The 20,613-nt window shown below is 42.4% G+C and overlaps 1 protein-coding gene across 2 annotated transcripts in view; it reads left to right on the top strand.

Annotated features, from left to right (window-relative positions):
- Nucleotides 1-20,613, top strand: part of MORC3 (MORC family CW-type zinc finger 3) — a 42,931-nt gene that overhangs the window by 8,058 nt on the left and 14,260 nt on the right. Inside the window, exons 3-7 of one of the 2 annotated variants that reach the window (XM_078390549.1) lie at nt 7,207-7,339; nt 14,846-15,060; nt 16,712-16,859; nt 18,646-18,796; nt 19,896-20,027. In XM_078390549.1, the coding sequence (XP_078246675.1) occupies nt 7,207-7,339; nt 14,846-15,060; nt 16,712-16,859; nt 18,646-18,796; nt 19,896-20,027 (779 nt within the window). The remainder of the gene's footprint in view (nt 1-7,206; nt 7,340-14,845; nt 15,061-16,711; nt 16,860-18,645; nt 18,797-19,895; nt 20,028-20,613) is intronic. The other variant, XM_078390548.1, reaches the window with a different exon arrangement.

Below are 20,613 nucleotides of genomic sequence, written 5' to 3'. Positions count from 1 at the left end.
AACACCATGGACATACATTGTGAGCTGGGCAGTGTAGGTGATGTCTGTGGTCTCATCAAGAGCGACATACACGGAAACATTTGGCTTTCTCACACAATTGGTCATAAAAGTCACTTGACAGGTCAGAAATGCGCTCTGCCACAGTGTTGGCAAAAAGGCTGATGTTGCTAAACTGACCTTTCTTTTCCGGACAGAGTATACGTGCAGCCTGTAATATGCACTTTTTGACAAATTCACCTTCTGTGAATGGCTTTCCTGCTTTAGCAGTCATCTCACTAACCATGTAGCTGGCTTTGACTGCTGCATTATTCTCTTTGGTTGCCTTGTTGAAGAAATCTTGTTGCCTCAATAGACATGTTTTAAGATTGGCGACCCAGTTGGCTGTCTCATCTCTGGTATTTTGCATACTCCTTAGCGTGTCCAGTTGTGTAATGACGTTTCAAATTGTATTCCTTGTGCACCACAACTTTCTCTGTGCAAATAAGACACATCGGAGTGCCCCTGTGGTCAACAAAGAAATACTGCATTTCCCACTTTTCCTGAAATTGTCTGTGCTCATCACCAACCTTTCTCTTCACTGCACGCTTTGAAAAAGACATGTTTGGGGCTGTGTAATATATATAATTCCACTTGGTGTCACTGTTGCATTGAAGTTTCAATCAAGCGTTTAGCCAACACAAACATCTCGACACATAGAGAACGTCATTTCCGCTTCTTTTTCTTGTAACCACAGCACGGTGGATAAAAGCCCAGTAGCAGTCGCCTTTGTTTTTACACTCAATGTTCATGTCTTTCATGATGAAATGAACAACACCATGGCATTTGTAGATGATAGAAAGTACCGGGATATCGAGTGCAAAAAAGACGACTGCTCACGGACTGTTATCCACAGTACTGTTGTTACAGGAAAAAGAAGCGGAAATGACACCATGCTATTGTTGATGTCATTTGTTTTGACGACTTTTACATCATATATAAATATATGTAATGTTCATTGTGTGAGGCAATGCAAATAGCAGGATGCAAATAAAAAACAATGACCCACAAATAACGGTGCAACCCTATAATTGGTCCAGGTTACCGGGGAGGCTGCATTGAGCTCCTTATTTTTCTTTTATCCTGTCGCATACACATCACTTCGATTAATTTTTTCAGAGAGAGACCCCTCTAAGTGCTATTGACGTGTGTGTATAAACACACACACACACACACTTAGATATGTATATATACATATTATGTCCCGCTGGGCAGCAACTTTAAAAAAAAACTTTTTGGGGGGGGGAAGTATTGTGAACGCTACATGTTGGGCTGAATGTCCGCATGTGCCTAATAGAAACGAGGCAGTCAGCCAGGCATGGAAGAAAACACTCCATGGCAATGCTGCTGTAACTTTCACTCATTGAGAAATGTATCTCTGCTTGCATCAAGCCCAACCGATGTCCCGCCCTCGAGAGCCATATACCCCACCGTGACTGGTAGGTTCGTTCAGCTCCACACAACACTGTAAAGTGCCATACATATCAAACTCGCGGGCCGCACTAACATTAAACTCTCATATTAAGGCGGGGGCCACAAACTATCATCCAAAGGGCAGCAATCGGCCCGCAGGCCGCAAATTTGAGAACCCTGTTCCAGACAATATGCATCTCTGACTTCTCTAAGCTGTATTCCAGTGGTCAGTTTGGCCTTGCCGTTGTGTGCTGCTTTCTTAGATCTGAGGCACAATCATTGCACAGTTTTTAAAGGTGGTAAGAACCAATTTAAACACGATACATATAACCATGTGATTTCCCAAGAATCTCCATTTGGAGTCAGAGCAGGTCAGATGGCAACTTTTGTTAAATCAAGACTGCTTCAGTTAGAATTAAGAAGGAAAGGGATATGAATGAATGTAACATATTGGGAGCTTTCACCGTCTACTGTGTTGGTATGTATTTGTATAGGAAGATAACTAGAAGTTGAATAGTAGCATCAGATATTATACAGTGGTGCCTCGCTTGATGACGATAATCCGTTCCAGCAAAATCGCTGTACAACGAAATCGTTGTCAAGCGAAAGTTAAAAAAATCAATTAGAATGCATTAAAAACTGGTTAATGCTTTCTAATGGGCGAAATACCTCATTGTCCAGTGAAGATCCTCCATAGGGCGGCCATTTTCCGGTGCCTGTTAAGCGAGGAATCCGTCCTAAACACAGCTGGGAGCCATTTTGAAACCCGATGATCAGCTGTTTTTAGATCGTTGTAATGCGAAGAATCGGTTCCTGAAGCAGGGAACCGATCGTGAAGCTACAATTGCCCTTTGAAACAACGTTTTGCAATTGCAAAAGCCCCATCGTAAAGCAGATTCATTGTGGAGCGGGGTAATCGTCAAGCAGGCCACCACTGTACAGTGTTCTGAGAATTCTTTTCTATTTTATTAAATAAAAGGATGCAACTGTAAAAACATCTAATAAATAACATGTAAAAAAACAGTGTATGTCGCTTTCTCTTTAGTAATACAGTGGTGCCTCGCATCACGATGTTAATTCATTCCAGCGAAATCTCTAGAACGAAAATGTCGTGATGCGATTTTTAAAAGCCCATAGAAACGCATTAAAACCAGATTAATGCATTCCTAAGGGCTTCAAACTCACCGTCTAGCAAAGATCCTCCATAGCGCGGCCATTTTTGCTGCCTGTGCAGTGAGGAATCTGTGTGAAAACACAGCGGGCGGCCATTTTGTTTACCCGGCTGCCATTTTGAAACCGCCGATCAGCTGTTAAGAAATCATTGCTTTGCGATGATCGGTTTGCAATGGGGGGTTCCCCCCCCAATTGTCTTATCTCTCTCTCTCTCTCCTTCTGCGCTCTTTTTGTGATGAGGAGTTCTGTGCTGGAATACAGTAATGGTTGCTGTTTGGTGGTGCAAGCAGGCTTTAAAATGGAATTTAGACTCAAGTCTTCCCCCCATTTCTGCTCTCTTTTTGTGATGAGGAGTTCTGTGCTGGAATAATGGTTGCTGATTGTTGGTGCAAGCAGGCTTTAAAATGGAGTTTAGACTCAAGTCTCTACCCCCCACCCATCTTGTTTAGACTCCACAGTTTGTGTTTTTTCTTAAAATCAGAAAATATCCTGTGAGGGGCTGTGCTGGCTATTGATGCAGGCAGACTGTAGAATGCAGCTTAGACTTTTTGTGATGAGGAGTTCTGTGATGGAATAATGCATGCTGGATTCTATGGCTTTGTTAAAGGTGTTCTGTTTAAAAGGTGTTCTCCTGCCTTTTTTTTAACCTAAAAGGTGCTTGGTTTTCTTTAAAAGGTGCTTGTTTTTAAAGGTATTCTGTTTAGAAGGTGTTCCCTCCCCCCTCCCTCCTTTTCTGCCCTTTTTTTGACCTAAGTTCATCTTAGGTAAAAAAATTCTCCCCCCAATGGTAGAGGACGGATTAACCGGCTTTGCATTAGTTCCTATGGGAACGAATGCTTCTACTTGTGAACGGTGCCTCTAGATGGGAAGAACAAAAAACAGCCAGAACAGATTAAATGGTTTTCAGTGCATTCCTATGGGAAATTTTGCTTCTACTTACGAACATTTCAACTAACGAACATTTTCTGGGACGGATTCAGTTCATAAGTAGAGGTTCCACTGTAGTAGATATGGTAATCGTCTGAGTTGAATTCACCCATTCCCGTCCATTTTAGTTCACTGATGCCCAGGATGTCAGTGTTTATTCTTGCCACCTCCTGTTTGACCACATCCAGCTTACCAAAGTGCATAGATCTTATATTCCAGGTTCCTATGCAGTATTTTTCTTTGCAGCATCAGACTTTCCTTGCACTTCCACACACGTCCACAGCTGAGCATCCTTTCGGCTTTGGCCCAACCACTTCATTAGCTCTGGAGCTACTTGTACTTGTCCTCCGCTCTTTCTCAGTAGCATGTTGGACGCCTTCCGACCTGAGGGGCTCATCTTCCAGCGTCATATCTTTTAACCTTTTGTTTCTGCTCATGGGGTTTTCCTGGCAAAGATACTGGAGTGGCTTGCCAGTTCCTGCTCCAGATAGATCACGTTTAGTAACAACTCTCCACTATGACCTGTCCGTCTTGGGTGTCCCTGCACAGCATAGCCCATAGCTTCTCTGAGTTACTCAAGCCCGTTCGCCACAACAAGGCAGCAATCCATGAAAGGGATTAACTGCATGAAACTCCTTGGGGGGCAATTTGTGGGTGAATAACTCGGAGTTTTGATATCCAATCTGCACCAAAGTTGGCAGGCGTGTTGGGGAAAGGCATAAGAAGCTCTGTTGTGATTCTGGGTTCTCTTAAGTACCTGGGGGGAGCTTTCCTGGGGGGTCCTCTTTGTGACTATATAACTCGATGGTCCGTGATCCAATGTTCACCAATCTTTCAGTAGTTGTAGAAAAGTGTCTCAGGAAGCTTCCCTGCATATTTGATGTCTCTAGGTTGTTGGAGACCAGTGTTACTGTCGTTTAAAGTGCAGACGAATTGACGGATCGATCTGTTGATTCGTCGAACAGTATTCGTATTCATTGATTAGTTAAGCTTGACGAATAATGGATCAAAACGAATTGCCTTTTTAAAATTTGTCCCCATCTCTAGTCGTAACTCAAACTGGTTGTAACTCTACCATTTCCCATAGGAATACATTGAATTGTGATTAATCCGTCCTGGCTGACACCCCCCCCCCCGCTAAAAAACATACTGCAAGACCAATCAAAGACTTGATCTCTGATTTATGCCAATTTATCTGCAGCCCCATTATCTCCAGATTCTTTTAAATAGTTTTACCCTATCAGTGACGTTTAATAGGTTTTCTATTCTTAATAAAGTATCATTAGCAAATAAACTAATTTTACCTCTATCTTTAGTATCAGTGCCACAAATTAATTCATCTTCTCTAATAACATTTCCTAGCAATTTTATAACTAAATCAAACAATACTGGGGAAAGGGGACATCCTTGTCTAGTATCATGGCCTGGAGATACCTGTTCGATTGTTCCATCATCTACTGTTACTGCTGCAGTGTTCTCTGAATATAGCTGGTCTAGCATACCTTTAAATTGTTCCTAAAAACTAATATTTTTATTAGCATTTTTAATGTTGGCTATTCCACACAATCAAATGTATCAAATATGTCCAGTGAAATTATTCCCACCTTCATCTTTTGTTTCCTTATTACATTTATTATATTTAATGGTCTTCTAGTCAGATTTGCTGTTTGCCTTCCTATGAGGTGGTTAAAAATATAGTGGTGCCTCGCTTAGTGATTGCTTCGTTTAACGAAGAATTCACTTAACGATGTATTTCCTGGAGGAATTTTCCTCATCGTTTAACAATGTTCTCTATGGGGGATTTTCACTTAACGATGTATTTCTTGGAGGAATTTTCCTCATCGTTTAACGATGTTCTCTATGGGGGATTTTCACTTAACGATGTCCGTTTTTGCTCTTTTTTAAGTGTCTTAAAATGTTTGAAACCTGTTTTAAATGCTTGGAATCGGTAGTGCACCTTGTGGAACATGTGCAAACTTAACCTGGCTCTGTTCTGAGTCTTCGTTAATTTTTGGTGATTTTTTGTTTTTCCCCTTTAAATGCATTGAACGGACAGTTCAATGGATTTAAAGGGGGAAAACAAAAAATCACCAAAAATTAACGAAGACTCAGAACAAAGCCAAAATATGTTTTCACATGTTTCACAAGGTGCACTACCGAATCCAAGCATTTAAAACAGGTTTCAAACATTTTAAGACACTTAAAAATGAGCGAAAACGGAGATCGGAAAGCCATTCAAAAGCATTGCAGCCGGCTGCAATGCTTTTGAATGGCTTTCCGTTGGGGGAAACATTGTTTCACTTAGCGATGTTTCCTATGGTGATTTTCGCTTAAGGACGGTAATCCGTTCCCATTGGAACGGATTAACCGGTTTTCAATGCATTCCTATGGGAAATGGTGTTTCGCTTAACGATGTTTTCCCATAGCGATGGGTTTTTTGGAACCAATTAACATCGTTAAGCGAGGCACCACTGCAAATGATTTTTAAGAATCAGATTGATTTAAATTGCTTAAATTGCCCCCCATGCACGCACAGACACATGCACGCAGACATATGCATACCTACACGCATGCACACACGCATGCCCCCTGTACTCACACTAAACCATTCCATGGTGTCAAAAAGGTTGGGGACCAGTGACATATAGAACCCTGGCTGCAACCTCTCAGTCATTAATTTTCCAGACTTCCATCATTTCTTTTCCTATTTTATGTATTACCGTATATTCTTTTACTGAAAAATATTAGTATTAATTTCCCATCTTTTTGCTTTATAATCACATTTAATTTTAATGTCCATAGACAATAATATGTGATCAGTTACTTTTTTAATACCAACATCCATGTTAGTCACACTCAAAATCAAGTTTTTAGACACAAATATATAATCTATCCTAGAGTAACTTTTATAAAATAGGGAATAAAAAGGAAATTTCTTTTCATCTCCCTTCATCACTCTCCAAACATCTATCAGATTGATTCTCTTTCTCATTCTGTTTAAAACCATAACATTTTTATTGTTCACAGCTTTTGTAGAATTTGAATTATCTTCCTCTTTATCCATATTAAAATCCCCTACCATTATTACAACCCCTTCCTTATTTCCTCCAATTCTTTAAATATCTCCTTTAAAAAAGATTGATTTACATTACGAAAGTAAATATGAATTAAAATATGTTCTTCTCTCATTACTCCTTGCAATATTTCATATCTACCTTTACAATCTTTTTTCATTTTATTCACTTTAAAATCACTTTTCTTAGAAATGATGGTTGCAGCCCCTCTTAACCTTGAATTTTCATAAGCTTTTTCGTAAATACCAAATCAATTCAATTTAAGTTAATCTACACCTTATTTTGTTTGAGGAGTCTCTCTTAAAAATATATCCATCTTATCCTTATTTAACAGTGTCTCTACTCTTCTTTATAACACTCCCCAAGCCTTTACATTTGCAGTTGATATTCTTAGTTTTATATTTATCTACCATCATTTCTTCCTTTTAGTCTTATAATCCCCACTCATAACAAAATCGAAACAACACTCCATCCATAAACAAGCTAACCAAGCTCACCTCTAGCCCAAAATGTATTTATTTATATATTTATAGTTCTGAGATACTTCTGCCATTATCATTTTTATTTTTCCCTTTATTGTCAGATAATGCTTATGATCCAGATGTAAATGCAAAACAGATGTGGATTGACAAAACTATTATTAATGAGAATATCTGCTTAACATTCATGGACAATGGAAATGGCATGAATGCAGACAAGTTGCATAAGATGCTGAGGTGGGTATGATTTTAATAGTATCCGCCACCTTTATTTGTGATTATACGTTCATTAAAATGTGGGTATGTTTTAGGAAACTAGAATTCTGAGCAGTCATGTTGGCTGTGCTTCAGTTTAGGTAAGGCAAATCATTCATAGTGCATATGGGTAAGTTTCTATACTAAAGACTAGAAAGAAAGGCAAGAGCAATGAATTACATCACCTTTTTCTTGTACAGTGGTGCCCGCATGACGACGATAATCCGTCCCATTGAAATTGCTGTTTAGCGATATCGTCTTGCAAAAACCGTTTTCCCCATTGAAATGCATTGAAACCCGTTTAATCTGTTCCAATGGGGAAAAATCGTCATTTTGTGAAGATCACCCATAGGGCAGCCATTTTGCGAAGCACCAACAGCTGTTAAAATGGCCGTCCTGCGAAGCATTGGTCCCGAAAACATAGGGAAGCCAATTTGCGAAGCCTCCGATCAGCTGTAAAAATTGTCGCCTTGCGAAAAACCGGTCCGCAAAGCACGGACCAAATCATCGTCCGGTGAAAATCGCCCATTGGAATGATTGTTTCGCGAATTGCTATAGCGATTGCAAAACCTCATCGTCATGCGGATTTGTCATTTTGCAGGGTCGTCTAGCGAGGTACCACTGTACAGCCCAAATGAAGTAACTTGGATTCAGAGAACTGCTTGTGCAGAAAGAAGTGTCTTTGATTTGCATGAATGGGACAATTGCTAACTTTATTCCTCATGCCACGTTGAAGGCTGTTTAGAGGGCCCAAGATCCTCAACTGGTTGGGTGAGGAGCACAAAGGGCTGTGATAGGAAGGTGCCATGCAGCATTATTGCATGGTGAGCGTTATTGTCAGTAGTTATTTGGATCAAAGCAAACAGTATCGCTTTGTACTGGACTGATTTCAGCCACTGCTTTCTCATGTGCAAATTCTGATACGTAAATATGTTTCCCCCCCCCCCCCATAGTTAATTTAATATAAAATGAGGCCTGTGTTCAGAAGAAAATTGTAGTGGAAGCATCCTATGAGTGGCATCTGTGCACTTCAAGTCCCGGGTGTGGTTCACACTGAATATTCAGTTTGCCCAAAGGTGAGGGGACCACAGAGAGCCCACATTTGCTGCTTTCTACTGCTGGGTTTTGAATCTGCACTCTAAAACTTGTGGGAACCGAAATGTGTTTAAAATGCAGCTTTAAGTGTTTGTAATGGTGGGTTGTAATATTTTTATTTGTTTGTTTTGTTAAAAAAAATTGTATCTTTCAAAGTTTTTAATTGTGACTGTTATGTTCTTTTAACTGTGAGCGGCTCTGAGTCCCCTGTGGGGAAATAGAGGCGGCATAGGGAGTTTGTCTGCAACACATGTAAACTTTATTAGACAATAACATATACTTGGGACTTTTACTTGAATCAAAAGTCATGGCTGGGCCACTTATACCATGTTTATTTGCAACTTTTACCTGGCAGTAGGCAAGACTGTTTATGCTCATGGAAGCACAATGAAACAGTCAAGGAACCTGGTTTTAAAGGGGAAATTCCCAGACTCAACTAATAGAGGGAACAAGTGCTTTGATTTTAAAAATAAAAACGTTTTTCCTCTTGTTGGTGAGGGCCTAAGGGAGCACCAGGGATAAGGGCCCTCCAAAAAACTGGCCAGAGGAACCACATGCCAAAAGATTAGTCAGAAAGGTGTTCCTCCTTTGTGGCCTCTGAATACACACTAATGGGTTAGTCTGCGCCTCAGCAGAGCAGCTGGGAAGCTTCTGTAGCTTTAAGCACTATGTGCCGAGGGACCTCCCACCTAGGTTACATCACCACCCCGGCACTGAGTGCGTCAGTTCCGTTTCCTGCCGCCACTGTAAGCAGCACAGTCGGAGCCGCTTAGTTTTTAAAAAACTTACCTTATCCTGGACCTCCCAAAGTGTTTGACTTCAGACCGGACTTCGTTATTCTGTGGGGTTGTGAGTTGGACTGTTTGCTTTCAGGTGTGTAAGGCCTCTGAGGTGACGTTTAAGCGCTGCACGGCCTGCTACGCCAAGGTCCCGATTAAAAATGGCCATTCCAAGTACCTCTTTGGTTTGGGGGAAGGGCACCAGCCGGCCTCTTGCATTCATTGCAAGGCCTTTACAAAGCCCCCTTAAAATGCAGGCAGGATAGGCTTACTGCCTTCCTCTGGTCCAAGTCTCTTGACCCGCCTGCCATGGACCCCGCGAGAGCGCCGCCAGCTGAGGCGTCTGCGGGGCGCTTTCCCCCACAACCGCGACAAACGGGAACAGCTTCTTTGGGCTCAAAGTCAATGGCTTCTGCTATGGCGTCAAAGCCTCCTTCGAGCCCAGGACGTACGAAGAAGAAGAAAAGGACTGCACCGCCGGCGGCTTCTTCTCGCCCCGTGGCTGCTGTACCGGCAGTCGAGCTCACAGAGTTACAGGATGAGCTCATCCCACCTTTGAGCACGTTGCCTCTGGCTTCTCCGGTGAGGAGCCGTCGAGCTGCATCGTCACATGGCTCCCCTCAGACTCGATCAGTAATTCCTCTTCCTCCTTCTCCTGAGCCTGTGGCCCCACCTCCGAAAAAGAAAAAGGCATGTTGAGCCCGAAGCAGCTCCACCTCAACTGGTCGCCCCGCAGCATTTGCTGAGCTCGACATCTTTTGGGCTCGAAGGGTCGGGTTTTTCCCCATTTGACCTAGCTGCCTTTTTCTCCTTTCAGCAGTAGCAAGCCTTTTGTAGGCAATTCCAGCAGTTCTCCCCTTACTTGGGAGACTGCTTCCGGAGACCGGCAGTTCCTCCTTCCTGGCCCTTATCACCACAGCACCACCAAGCTCAGCCTCTCAAGGGTCCTGCTTTGGATTTCTCGCAGGCTTCCAGGCGCTGCTCTGAGGGTGCTGTGAGGGCTTTGTCGTTGAGCCCGTCGCCTCGAGCTGTGGGGGGGGGGGAGGAAGTTCTACAGGACCTTCTTGGGCTGGAGTCAGATTTGGATCTGTCTCCTGATGACTCCCCTGGACATTTTCTAGTCCATAGCCTTGAGCTGGAGTCAGACTCAGACTCAGGAGATACGAACCATAGAGATGCTGCTCCACTTGATACTCCCACTGGAGGCTCCACCACGGTAGGAAGTCACCCTCCGTCTCCCTCTTACACACAACTGATCAAGAGCATTGCAGATGTCCTCGACCTAGCGGTAGTACAGCCCCCACTGCCTCAACCCAACAAGATGTTTGAGGATATGACAAAGGACCATCTGGTGCCTATTAAGCTGGCCTTCATACCCTTGCTTCTCAGCTTGGCTAAAGAGTCATGAAATAAGCCTTCGTCTTCCCAACAGATGCCACAACGAGTTGAGAATCTGTACAAGGTTCATGGGACTGAGACGGACTTTCTTGTGAAGCATCCCCTACCCAATTCTTTGGTGGTAGATGCTTCGCAGCCCGGTACACATGCAAAGTCGACTTTGGCCCCAGCTGACAAGGAGGGGAAGAAATTGGACTCCCTAGGCTGGAAGCAATACTCCTTTGCCACCTTCACCTTGAGAGTCGCCAATTATTTGGCCACGATGGGTTCTTATCACCGGCACCTCTGGAACACAGTCCTGCCAGCCCTTAATGCTGCGCCTGAAGACCTGAGAGCCGCCGCCCTTGCCCATCACCAGGAGGCAGTGGCCCTCTCTTGCCAGGAGAGGGTGGCCACCAGGCACATTGTTGACATTTCTGTAAAACAGCTGACCACCGCTGTTGCCCTCCGGAGGCATGCCTGGCTTCATTTTGCCACCCCCACAGATGATGTCAAGTCCAAGATTGAGGACCTCCCCTTTGATGGGTAGGGGCTTTTCGATCTGAAGACGGATGAGATCCTAGAGAGCCTCATTAAGCATAGGAAGATGGCCAAGTCCATCTCGGCACTGTCTACATCTCGCAGCTCTTGGCGTAGGTCTTATCCATCCAGGCCTTGTTATGACAGACCTAGTTATCAGCAGGGGTCTTTCAGAGGTCAGTCCCAACAACAGTCTGGCCAACCGAGACAGCGCCAGCAGTCCTGTCACTAGGACCAGAAGTTCGAGCAGCAGGTTTAGTCAGCTATGGTTACCAGCACCATTGATCTACACTGTGTTAAAGTAGCACAATTTTTTGATGCCTGGAGGGCTATCACCTCCGACTCTTGGATTCTCACCATCATTGCCACTGGTTATGCAATTGAATTTAACTCCACGCCTTCCACAGGTTTTGTCAGAAATACAGTCACTTCACCTGTCCTCCAAGAGGAGGTGGAGAAGCTGCTTTCTAAGGATGCCATCGTGTTAGTAGAGGATCCTGACATCCCGAGCAGTTTTTTCTCACACTATTTTATTATTCCTAAAAAGGATGGTGGCCTTCGCCCTACCCTGGACCTCAGACCCTGCATTACGCCTCGCCGTTTTCGCATGGTCTCCCTGGATGGTACAATCCAGATGCTCAGGCAAGGGGGACTTGTTCATGCTCATTGACCTCAAGGACGCTTATTTCCATATTAGTATTCGTCCTGAGTATCGCCGGTTCCTCCAGTTCTCCTTAGAGGGCGTAATCTATGAGTTCAAGGCTCTCCCATTTGGGTTATCCACTTCGCCAAGGGTGTTTACAAAGTGTCTGGCACCAGTGGCTGCTTATCTATGCTTACAGGGCATCACAGTCTTCCCCTACCTTGATGATTGGTTGCAGGTAGCGTCGTCTCCTGAAGTACTGTCACAACATATAGTCCTTACACTGTCTCTTCTCTCTGACCTTGGCTTACAGGTCAAGCAAGAAAAGTCCACTTTGACGCCTACCCAGAACGTCACCTACATAGGAGGTGTCCTGGACGCGGTCTCAGGTCGTACCTTCATTCCAGAGAGCCGCATCCTGAAAATACATCAGCTATTTCCTCACTTTATTCCAGGGGCGAAAGTCCAAGCTTTGTTGGTTCAGCGCCTGTTGGGCCTTACGGCCTCCACTACGGCTGTCATTCAACATGCCAGACTGAATATGTGGGCTCTTCAAACATGGTATCAGGAGTCGTTCAATCCTCTTCTAGATCAGCCCTCCAAGACTCTTACTGTTTTGAGGGCATTGGCGCAGCAGCTCACCTGGTGGTCGCTCTGTTCGAATCTCTTTGTGGGCAGGCCCTTCGGCACTCTCCAGCCTTCGATCCAGCTCACCACGGATGCAAGCTTCACTGGTTGCAGTGTGCATGTCCTGGATTTGACAGCCAACGGTCACTGGGCTCCAGACAAGACTGGTCCTCACATCAGTGTTCTGGAGCTTCTTGCTGTCTTCAAGGCTCTTCGGGCATTCAAGCACCTCCTCATGGGGAAAATAGTGCAGGTAGCATCAGACAACACCATGGTGGTGTATTATCTGAACAAACAGGGAGGTACACTCTCCTAGTGGCTTCTTTTTCTTACGACTCACATTTGGGAATGGTTTTACGATTGCCACATCTTCCTGATTGCAGTACACGTGGCGTCCACCGACAATCTCCTTGCGGATCGTCTGAGCAGGTCCAAGGTCTCTTCTCATGAGTGGGCTCTGGATGACACAGTTTTCTCCTTTCTCTGACAGAGATGGGGCTTGCTGTCCCTGGATCTGTTTGCCTCGGCCGAGAATGCCAAATGTGACCGGTACTGCTCCCGAGCGGGTGTCGGACCCCACGCAGCAAGGGATGCGTTCATGGTCCCATGGACGGATGGGCTGTTGTACACATTTCCTCCCATCCCCCGATACAAAAGACCCCCCAAGACTGGACCAATGCGATTTTCATCGCTCCCTTGTGGCCCCGACAGCCCTGGTTCGCTCCTCTACTTCAGATGGCTTTGGACCACTACCGGCTCCTGAACCTTCCTCATCTTCTCTCCCTCCACGGTGACAGGACACTTCATCCAGACCTGGATGCTCTGCACCTCACAGCCTGGAGGCTGGACCTTCAGTAGAGGACGTCCTTAACCAGGCTCGTAGGCCTTCTACTTTGGCTACGTACGCACGAAAGTGGAAGTCTTTCTGTGACTTTGCAGCAGAACATGACCTGTGTGTCCCACATCACTGGACACTCTTCTAAGATTCCTTCTCCTCCTCCTCTTTCATCGTGGTTTGTCCCACTCCACGCTGAAAGTTTACATCTCCTATAGTGGTGTACCAGCCACCCCTTTCGGATGCAGCAAGGTTATTTCAACATCCTGTGCTGAAACAGTTCCTGAAGGGTCTTTGCAATATGCGCCCAGCTTACAAGCCACCCACTCCACAGTGGTCTCTTCAACTTGTCCTGCGTAAACTGATGTCTCCACCATTTGAACCTTTTGCTTCAGTGTCCTTGCAGCTACTTACCTTTAAGACAGCTTTCCTTCTCACTGTCACTTCAGTGAGGAGGGTGAGTGAGTGCACGGCGCTGCGAGCAGACCCGCCTTTCATACAGTTTCATCCCGATAAGGTTACTCTCTTTCCAGATGTGTCCTTTCTTCCAAAAGTGGCCTCCTCTTTCCACTTCAATCAGCCGGTGGTCCTGCCTACTTTTTTCCAAACCCTACGACTAATGTAGAAAAAGCGCTTCATTCCCTTGACGTCAAGAGGGCTTTAGCATGCTACATATCCTGGACGGCGCCTCTTCGCTCGTCTCCGAGGCTCTTTGTTTTGTTTCAAGATCACTCCAAAGGTTCCCCGGTTTCATCTCAAACCTTCTCTAGATGAGTTGTTGCTACAATCAAGGTTGCATACGAAATTGCTCACAAGTCTCTCCCTACCACCATTCGAGCCCACTCAACCAGGGCAATGGCTTCTTCCACATCATTCCTACATGGGGTTGACCTTACTGATGTCTGCAAAGCCGCCATGTGGTCCACACCCTTCACCTTTCCCGCCCACTATCGCCTTGATGTTCGGACTAAGACGGAGGCTGCTGTTGGTAGAGCTGTACTGGCTTCTGTCTTGTCATGACGCCTACCTCCGGGTAAGTCAGCTTGCTAGTCACCCATTAGTGTGTATTCACAGAGGCCACGAAGGAGAAAAGAGGTTACTTACTGTAACTCTGGTTCTTCGAGTGGTCCTCTGTGAATTCACACATCCCGCCTTCCTCCCCGCTGTACGTCCCAACTATTTAAATGTATACTGTACAGCGGCGGACAGTTCTACGAAACTGACACACTCAGTGCCGGGTTGGTGATGTGACCTAGGTGGGAGATCCCTTGGCACATAGTGCTTAAAGCTACAGAAGCTTTCGAGGTGCTCTGCTGAGGCGCAGACTAACCCATTAGTGTGAATTCACAGAAGACCACTCGAAGAAACAGTTACAGGTAAGTAACCTCTTTTTTCCATGTGTTTATTTATCAGGAATAAAGTAAACAACATTTTAAGACAGAAATTTACTCTCTCTGAACAGCTACCAGCATATTTTATTTCTTCTATGGATTTTGATTTTTGAAAGTTGCCAATTAAAATTAATTCTGATAATGAGCTGCATAGCACTGTGGGAAGCATTCTCTTTTCATTGTTGAAAACATCTGTTTCAGCTTTGGCTTTAGTGATAAAGTTACACTGAATGGTCGTGTTCCAGTTGGGTTGTATGGAAATGGATTTAAATCAGGATCCATGCGTTTGGGAAAGGATGCCATTGTTTTCACCAAGAATGGAGAAATCATGAGTGTGGGCATGTTGTCTCAGACCTTCTTGGAAGCTACAAAGGCAGAGCATGTCATTGTACCTATAATATCATTCAACAAAAAACATATCCTTTTGGTGGTATTTCAAGCAAAAGAAATAGTCACCTGTGTGCTTCAAAGTGTGATATTGCTTGCTGTGATTATTCCTTCTCTTAATATTGTTTGCTCCATTAGGAGCAATAGCTGTGTACAGGTATTCCCAAAGATGTTTTTGTCTCTCCATCCATCTCCCCCCCTCCACACACACACACACTGTATCGCTCAAATAAGTTCAGGGTAGAGATGGGCATGGGCTGCCAGTTCAGAGACATACAAGAGAGGGAAGCATCAGCTTGCTTTGGAAATTCTGGTGCTTGCAGAGATGTAAAAAAAACTTCAGAGAGGAAGACCTGAGACATAGCAATCCCACTGTAGTTTGAAAAGAACTTCACATGTTGAGTGACACAATGTACAGTAAGACCCCCTATCTACAGGATTAGTATTAGCCGATTCACTTATCCACAGCCTGAAAATACTAAATAAAACCCCTCAGAAATACATATTTATATGTATTTATGGAGTCTATTTACCAAACATGTCACCAGAGCGAGCCAGATAACATGCAGTATATAGCATTTGATGATTTCGTATTTTTGGCACCTGTAGGGGCTTGGAACCAATTCCCCCCCTCCCCCAATGCTGCAGTTCTACTCTGTTGGCATATATTTGTTGGGAGAGGAGGCAAAAAGGTCAGGGAGAGAAATGGAGTAGAGTCGCCTGGACGGAAATTTTGCTGGCTGGCTGAATACTAACAGAAATACAGTGGTACCTCGTTTAACGATGTTAATTGGTTCCCAAAAAAACATCGCTATGGGAAAACATCGCTAAGCAAAACACGATTTCCCATAGGAATGCATTGAAAACAGATAATCCGTTCCAATGGGAACGGATTACTGTCCTTAAGCGAAAATTGCCATAGGAAACATCGCTAAGCGAAACAATGTTTCCCCCATTGGACTGCATTCCAATGGTTTTGACAGGTCCTTTTTCACTATTTTTAAAGTGTCTTAAAATGTTTGAAGCCTGTTTTAAATGCTTGGAATCGTTAGTGCACCTTGTAAGACCTTTGCAGAATTAATTTGGCTTTGTTCTGACTCTTCGTTAATTTTTGGTGAATTTTTTCCCACATTGGAATGCATTGAATAGGTTTGATGGGCAGCTAAGAAATGGAAAGATAGCAGTGAAAATTCTGTTCATTTCAGGCTAGGATTCAGAAAAAGTTCTCCATTTCTCCCAACATAGAAGCAAAACAGGAGCAAAAACATGGAAAACAGGTTAAAGTTAGTTACTTTAAAATAAATTTGTTGCATTTGATTGTGTTTTATGGGGGGAAAGAAGAACATTATAAACAGTAAATTATCAGAGGGAAAGATTTTAGGTAATTCATCTGTGGTGATATTAATCCCTCAGAAACCAGGAAATTTCTGTAGAATCTGCGGTAAGCCAAGAATTACAGTACTATACCATTCACTTTCCAGCTTCAGGAGCACAGTGGCCACATTACTGCAGATTTGAGATGCCTAAAATCGGTTTGCTTAAGGCTGTAAAATGGTGAGAAAGTATGGTTTTTAAAAGTGCAGTCACTTAGTAAGTAGTCATTAGTTTCTGCCCTCATTTCAGGACAGATTCCAGGGGTAAGTCCCCAGTGAGATTAATATTGTCCTTAACCTAATTTACGGCAAATCATAAATCCAGATGAAATGGCACCCAGCTTGAAGGCCATCTTGGAACACTCTTTATTTCCTACTGAAGAAGAGCTGCTTGCAGAACTCGATGCCATTATAGGGAAGAAAGGGACAAGAATCATTATTTGGAACCTACGAAGGTGAGATAAAATTATAGTGCTTTACAGGTTATGCTCTGCCACCTCTAAGGTTGCTTAAAACAAGTTGGGGCACTATATGCCTGGTATTAAAGTTGTCTTTTTATTATTCATTCACTTTAAAATTATATACTTCCTTTTCTTTACCCTATCTCTTTTCCATCCTATAGTATCATTCATCAAATTTGGCACAACTGGATGAGATTTTTTTTTCCTTGACAGTTTCCCTTATGATTTGTATTCTAGCTCCACCGGAAAAGATTTTTCAATATTTTTTCTTGAGAAAGGTGTTAATGAGATTACTAATTGTAAGTTTCTTGAGTATATGAAATCTTGTACTGTATATCGTGAGTCAAGATTGTTGGACCTGGTGTCTTCCATTTTGATCTGCTGTCTTCCATTTTCTTTAGCTATGCAAAACTCCTTCAGTGTTCTCTTTGTGCTAAGATAAATCAAGGATAGTCAGGCTGCTCTAATGAAGTTTTGGCAGGAAAGTCAAAATGGAGACAACACATGTGCTTAGCAAACCTCCCTAACAAGCTTGTTTATGCGTTTTCCTATAAACTCTGCAGACATTAGCTTATCATGGCAGGGATGTAGTGGTAGAGAATATTTCACATGTCAGTAATACTTATTAGAACAAAAGAGAGCAGTGATATATTATCCAGCTGCAAACTATAGATGTGAACAGCCAGAATGTAAGACAACTGCTTCATCCGCTCAGTGGTTGTTTGGACTTCTTGCAGTGACCAGGCCATATTTTTATCTGTTCCAGCTTATTATAAGTTATTCAGTAAACTTTCTCCTTATAAGCAAACCTGGAACTGACTTCTTGTTTCCTTGAGATTCTTCAAATTCCTATTGAGCCCAAAGCTGGGGCGTGCAAGGGGGAATAATTATACATGAAAGCCACTTTGAGAGCAAGTCTTGGTTCAGAAGTGAAGCAAACTTTAGAGTTGCTTGAAGAATTAATTTACAAATTCTGGGGCAGTCTGATCTTATCCACGCTGCCAGGGCTAATGTGGGAACTGGAGCACACATTGAGATTGTTTTCACAGTCCTTTGTATTTTGTGTTGTAGTTTTTTGCTCAAACATTCCAAAATGTAGGATAAAATATAATTGGATTTTTTCCCCTGTAAAAATAAAATACGTTCAAAATATCCAGAACCTGGTTCATTTATGCAGTCATATCAGTAGAGTGGTACATGCATTTCTCTCATTCTGGCTGGTTCTGTTTAGCATAACTTGGACATGCACTTACTGTAAAATCAGCAGTGTGATGAGTTGTGCAAAAAAGAAGGTGCCAGAAGGAAAAAAAGAAATGCTGTGATTGCTCTTATGCAAGTAGGGTTTTGGCCAAAACTTTTGAAAATAGATATTTAAATTCAAATTTTCATTAGAATTTGAAGGGAAAAAAATTATTCATTAATACAGAATTGTAATGAAAGTACATTTAAAAGTGACACAGACTGGAAATACCTGGTATCACCACACCATGATACATTCATAAGAAATGTTAATTGCCTAAAATTGAAATAAAAAAATAATCTTGCACTGATTTTGTAATGCAAAAATTGAGCATGTACTGAACTTTGCTCAAGTTTGCACAACAAGTTCAATAAGTAAATCTGCACTTATTTCAATACTGGACAGTTGTATTTTTGGTGTATTTATATAGATATATTTAATAATAGATTAGAAGATGCTGATTACCAAGAACTGTGTACGCCGCATTTATGAGCACATAATTCTTACTGAAATAAAGTTTGTATTTATTGCATTTCACAGAGAGAAAAATCAACAGACAGAGTTTGATTTTGATACAGATAAATATGATATTAGAATTCCCGCAGATTTAGATGAAGTAACAGGAAGGAGAGGCTACAAAAAACAAGAGAGGCAGGACCAGATTGTTCCTGAAAGTGACTATTCTTTACGGGTGTGTATTTCGTTTTGGTGTTTACTTTGCAGTGGTGCCATACTCTGCCATGTCTGTGTACAAAATCATGGTTATTGTGTACAAAATAATGTAAAAATCATGTGTACAGAATTGTGTACAAAATCATATCTATTTACTGAAAACCAGTTACTACTTTTCTGCTGTTTGGAGGCTACCATCCACAGACCTTGGAAGGGGACAATTCATCTTCCTTCTGCTGCTTCCCGTATATCCTCTATTCTTCTCTGGAGAGTTGAGGAGCCCTCCAGAGCTGATTAATGAAAAGTGTGATTGAGGGCTGGAGGGAAAAAGAGGAAAAGAAGTTTCCATTGTAGCTGCTGATCTTCTTGTGCAATGTTAGATTCAACCCATTAATGTTTGTCAATTGAACATTTTGTAATTGAACTAAGCTTCCCTTTATTCTAAGATTTTTTTTTCCCCTTTTCATGATCTTTGGGTATAAAATTATTATTTGCACTGGCCTCATGAAAAGGGTTATTGTTGACATTTGGTCTACCAGTATACTATGGGAGTGACCTTTATTTGCTGATTATATGAAGGATTGATATACATTTTAATAATATCAGAATAAATAAGTATAGTACTTCTAGCACTTCCAGATTCAAATGCACATTTCTTCTTCATTCCTGACGTGTTTCTCATTCTACAAAGTGCCATGGCATTTTTATTTATCTTATCATTAATTATGTAACAGTTGTTCTGCGGTTTGGCTTCCCACCCTCTGCATTGGGCACCCACCGGGAGGTTCATGCTCATCTCTAATTGTTATGTAGAGTAGTTTGAGGGAGTTTTCAGAGCCACTGGAGTGACAGAGTCTCCCATGCCAAAATTTAACTGATTCATTTTTAATTGAAGTTAGATGTGCCTGCTGATGTTGAGTTGTGTCTCACACATGTAGAATTGTGTATTTTTGTGACCTAAGTGTAGCATAACTCATCATCTGAGTTCTGATATATAAATGATTCCAAACATGCATTTTATGAGCTTTAATATTGTGGATGGTTCAGTCCAAACAATTTAGATTTTATTTAGATTGTTCTCTCTCTGTGTGTAATAACCATAACCTTGTGCTTTACAGGCTTACTGCAGTATTTTGTATTTAAAACCAAGAATGCAAATTATTATAAGAGGACAAAAAGTGCAAACACAACTGGTTTCCAAGAGTCTTGCCTACATAGAACGTGATGTTTACAAACCAAAATTTTTGGCTGTATCCTTTGTCACTGTGGTCTGTTGGGGGGGTGAGTAAGAAAGGATGACCAGCAATAGCAAAAATCATCACCTGCTTGTTTTTCCCTCAGGTGATATCCAAGAATAATGCAGGATTCCAAAGCATAATTGGCAGAGAACTGTATCAAAATTTGGGAAAATATTCTTGCTAAAGCTTGATTATTAGTTTAGAGACTGAAAAATGCAAAATGTAACAGTGTTGTGTGTGTATATCTTTGTTCTCCAGAAAGAACTAATATTGGTGCAGCTTCATAACAGTCATACATCTTTAGTGTTCGCCATGTTGTACAACCTTCAACTTTAAATGTAGTGTTTCTTCTGCAAAAAAGCAAGGACTACCATTCAGATTTATCCCTTAAGAGTGTAATGGCATAAAAACCAGCCCAAGTCTGGGAATTTAGAGAAAGACTTCTAAACTAAAGGTTATAGAAAGAGAGATAAGAAGCAATAGACTTCTAGTGATTTAAGTTTGGTGACAAGTGTTATGGTTGTGGTAGCCAAGAAAGAAGACAGATTGATAAAAAGTTTCAGAAACCAGTTGTAGTCTGATTAAAAATTGCACATCT

The sequence above is a fragment of the Pogona vitticeps genome, chromosome 3, assembly GCF_051106095.1.
Source record: "Pogona vitticeps strain Pit_001003342236 chromosome 3, PviZW2.1, whole genome shotgun sequence".
Classification (NCBI taxonomy): domain Eukaryota; kingdom Metazoa; phylum Chordata; class Lepidosauria; order Squamata; family Agamidae; genus Pogona; species Pogona vitticeps.
Note: the sequence above shows the minus strand (reverse complement) of the source record. Positions and strands in the feature narration are given on the sequence as shown.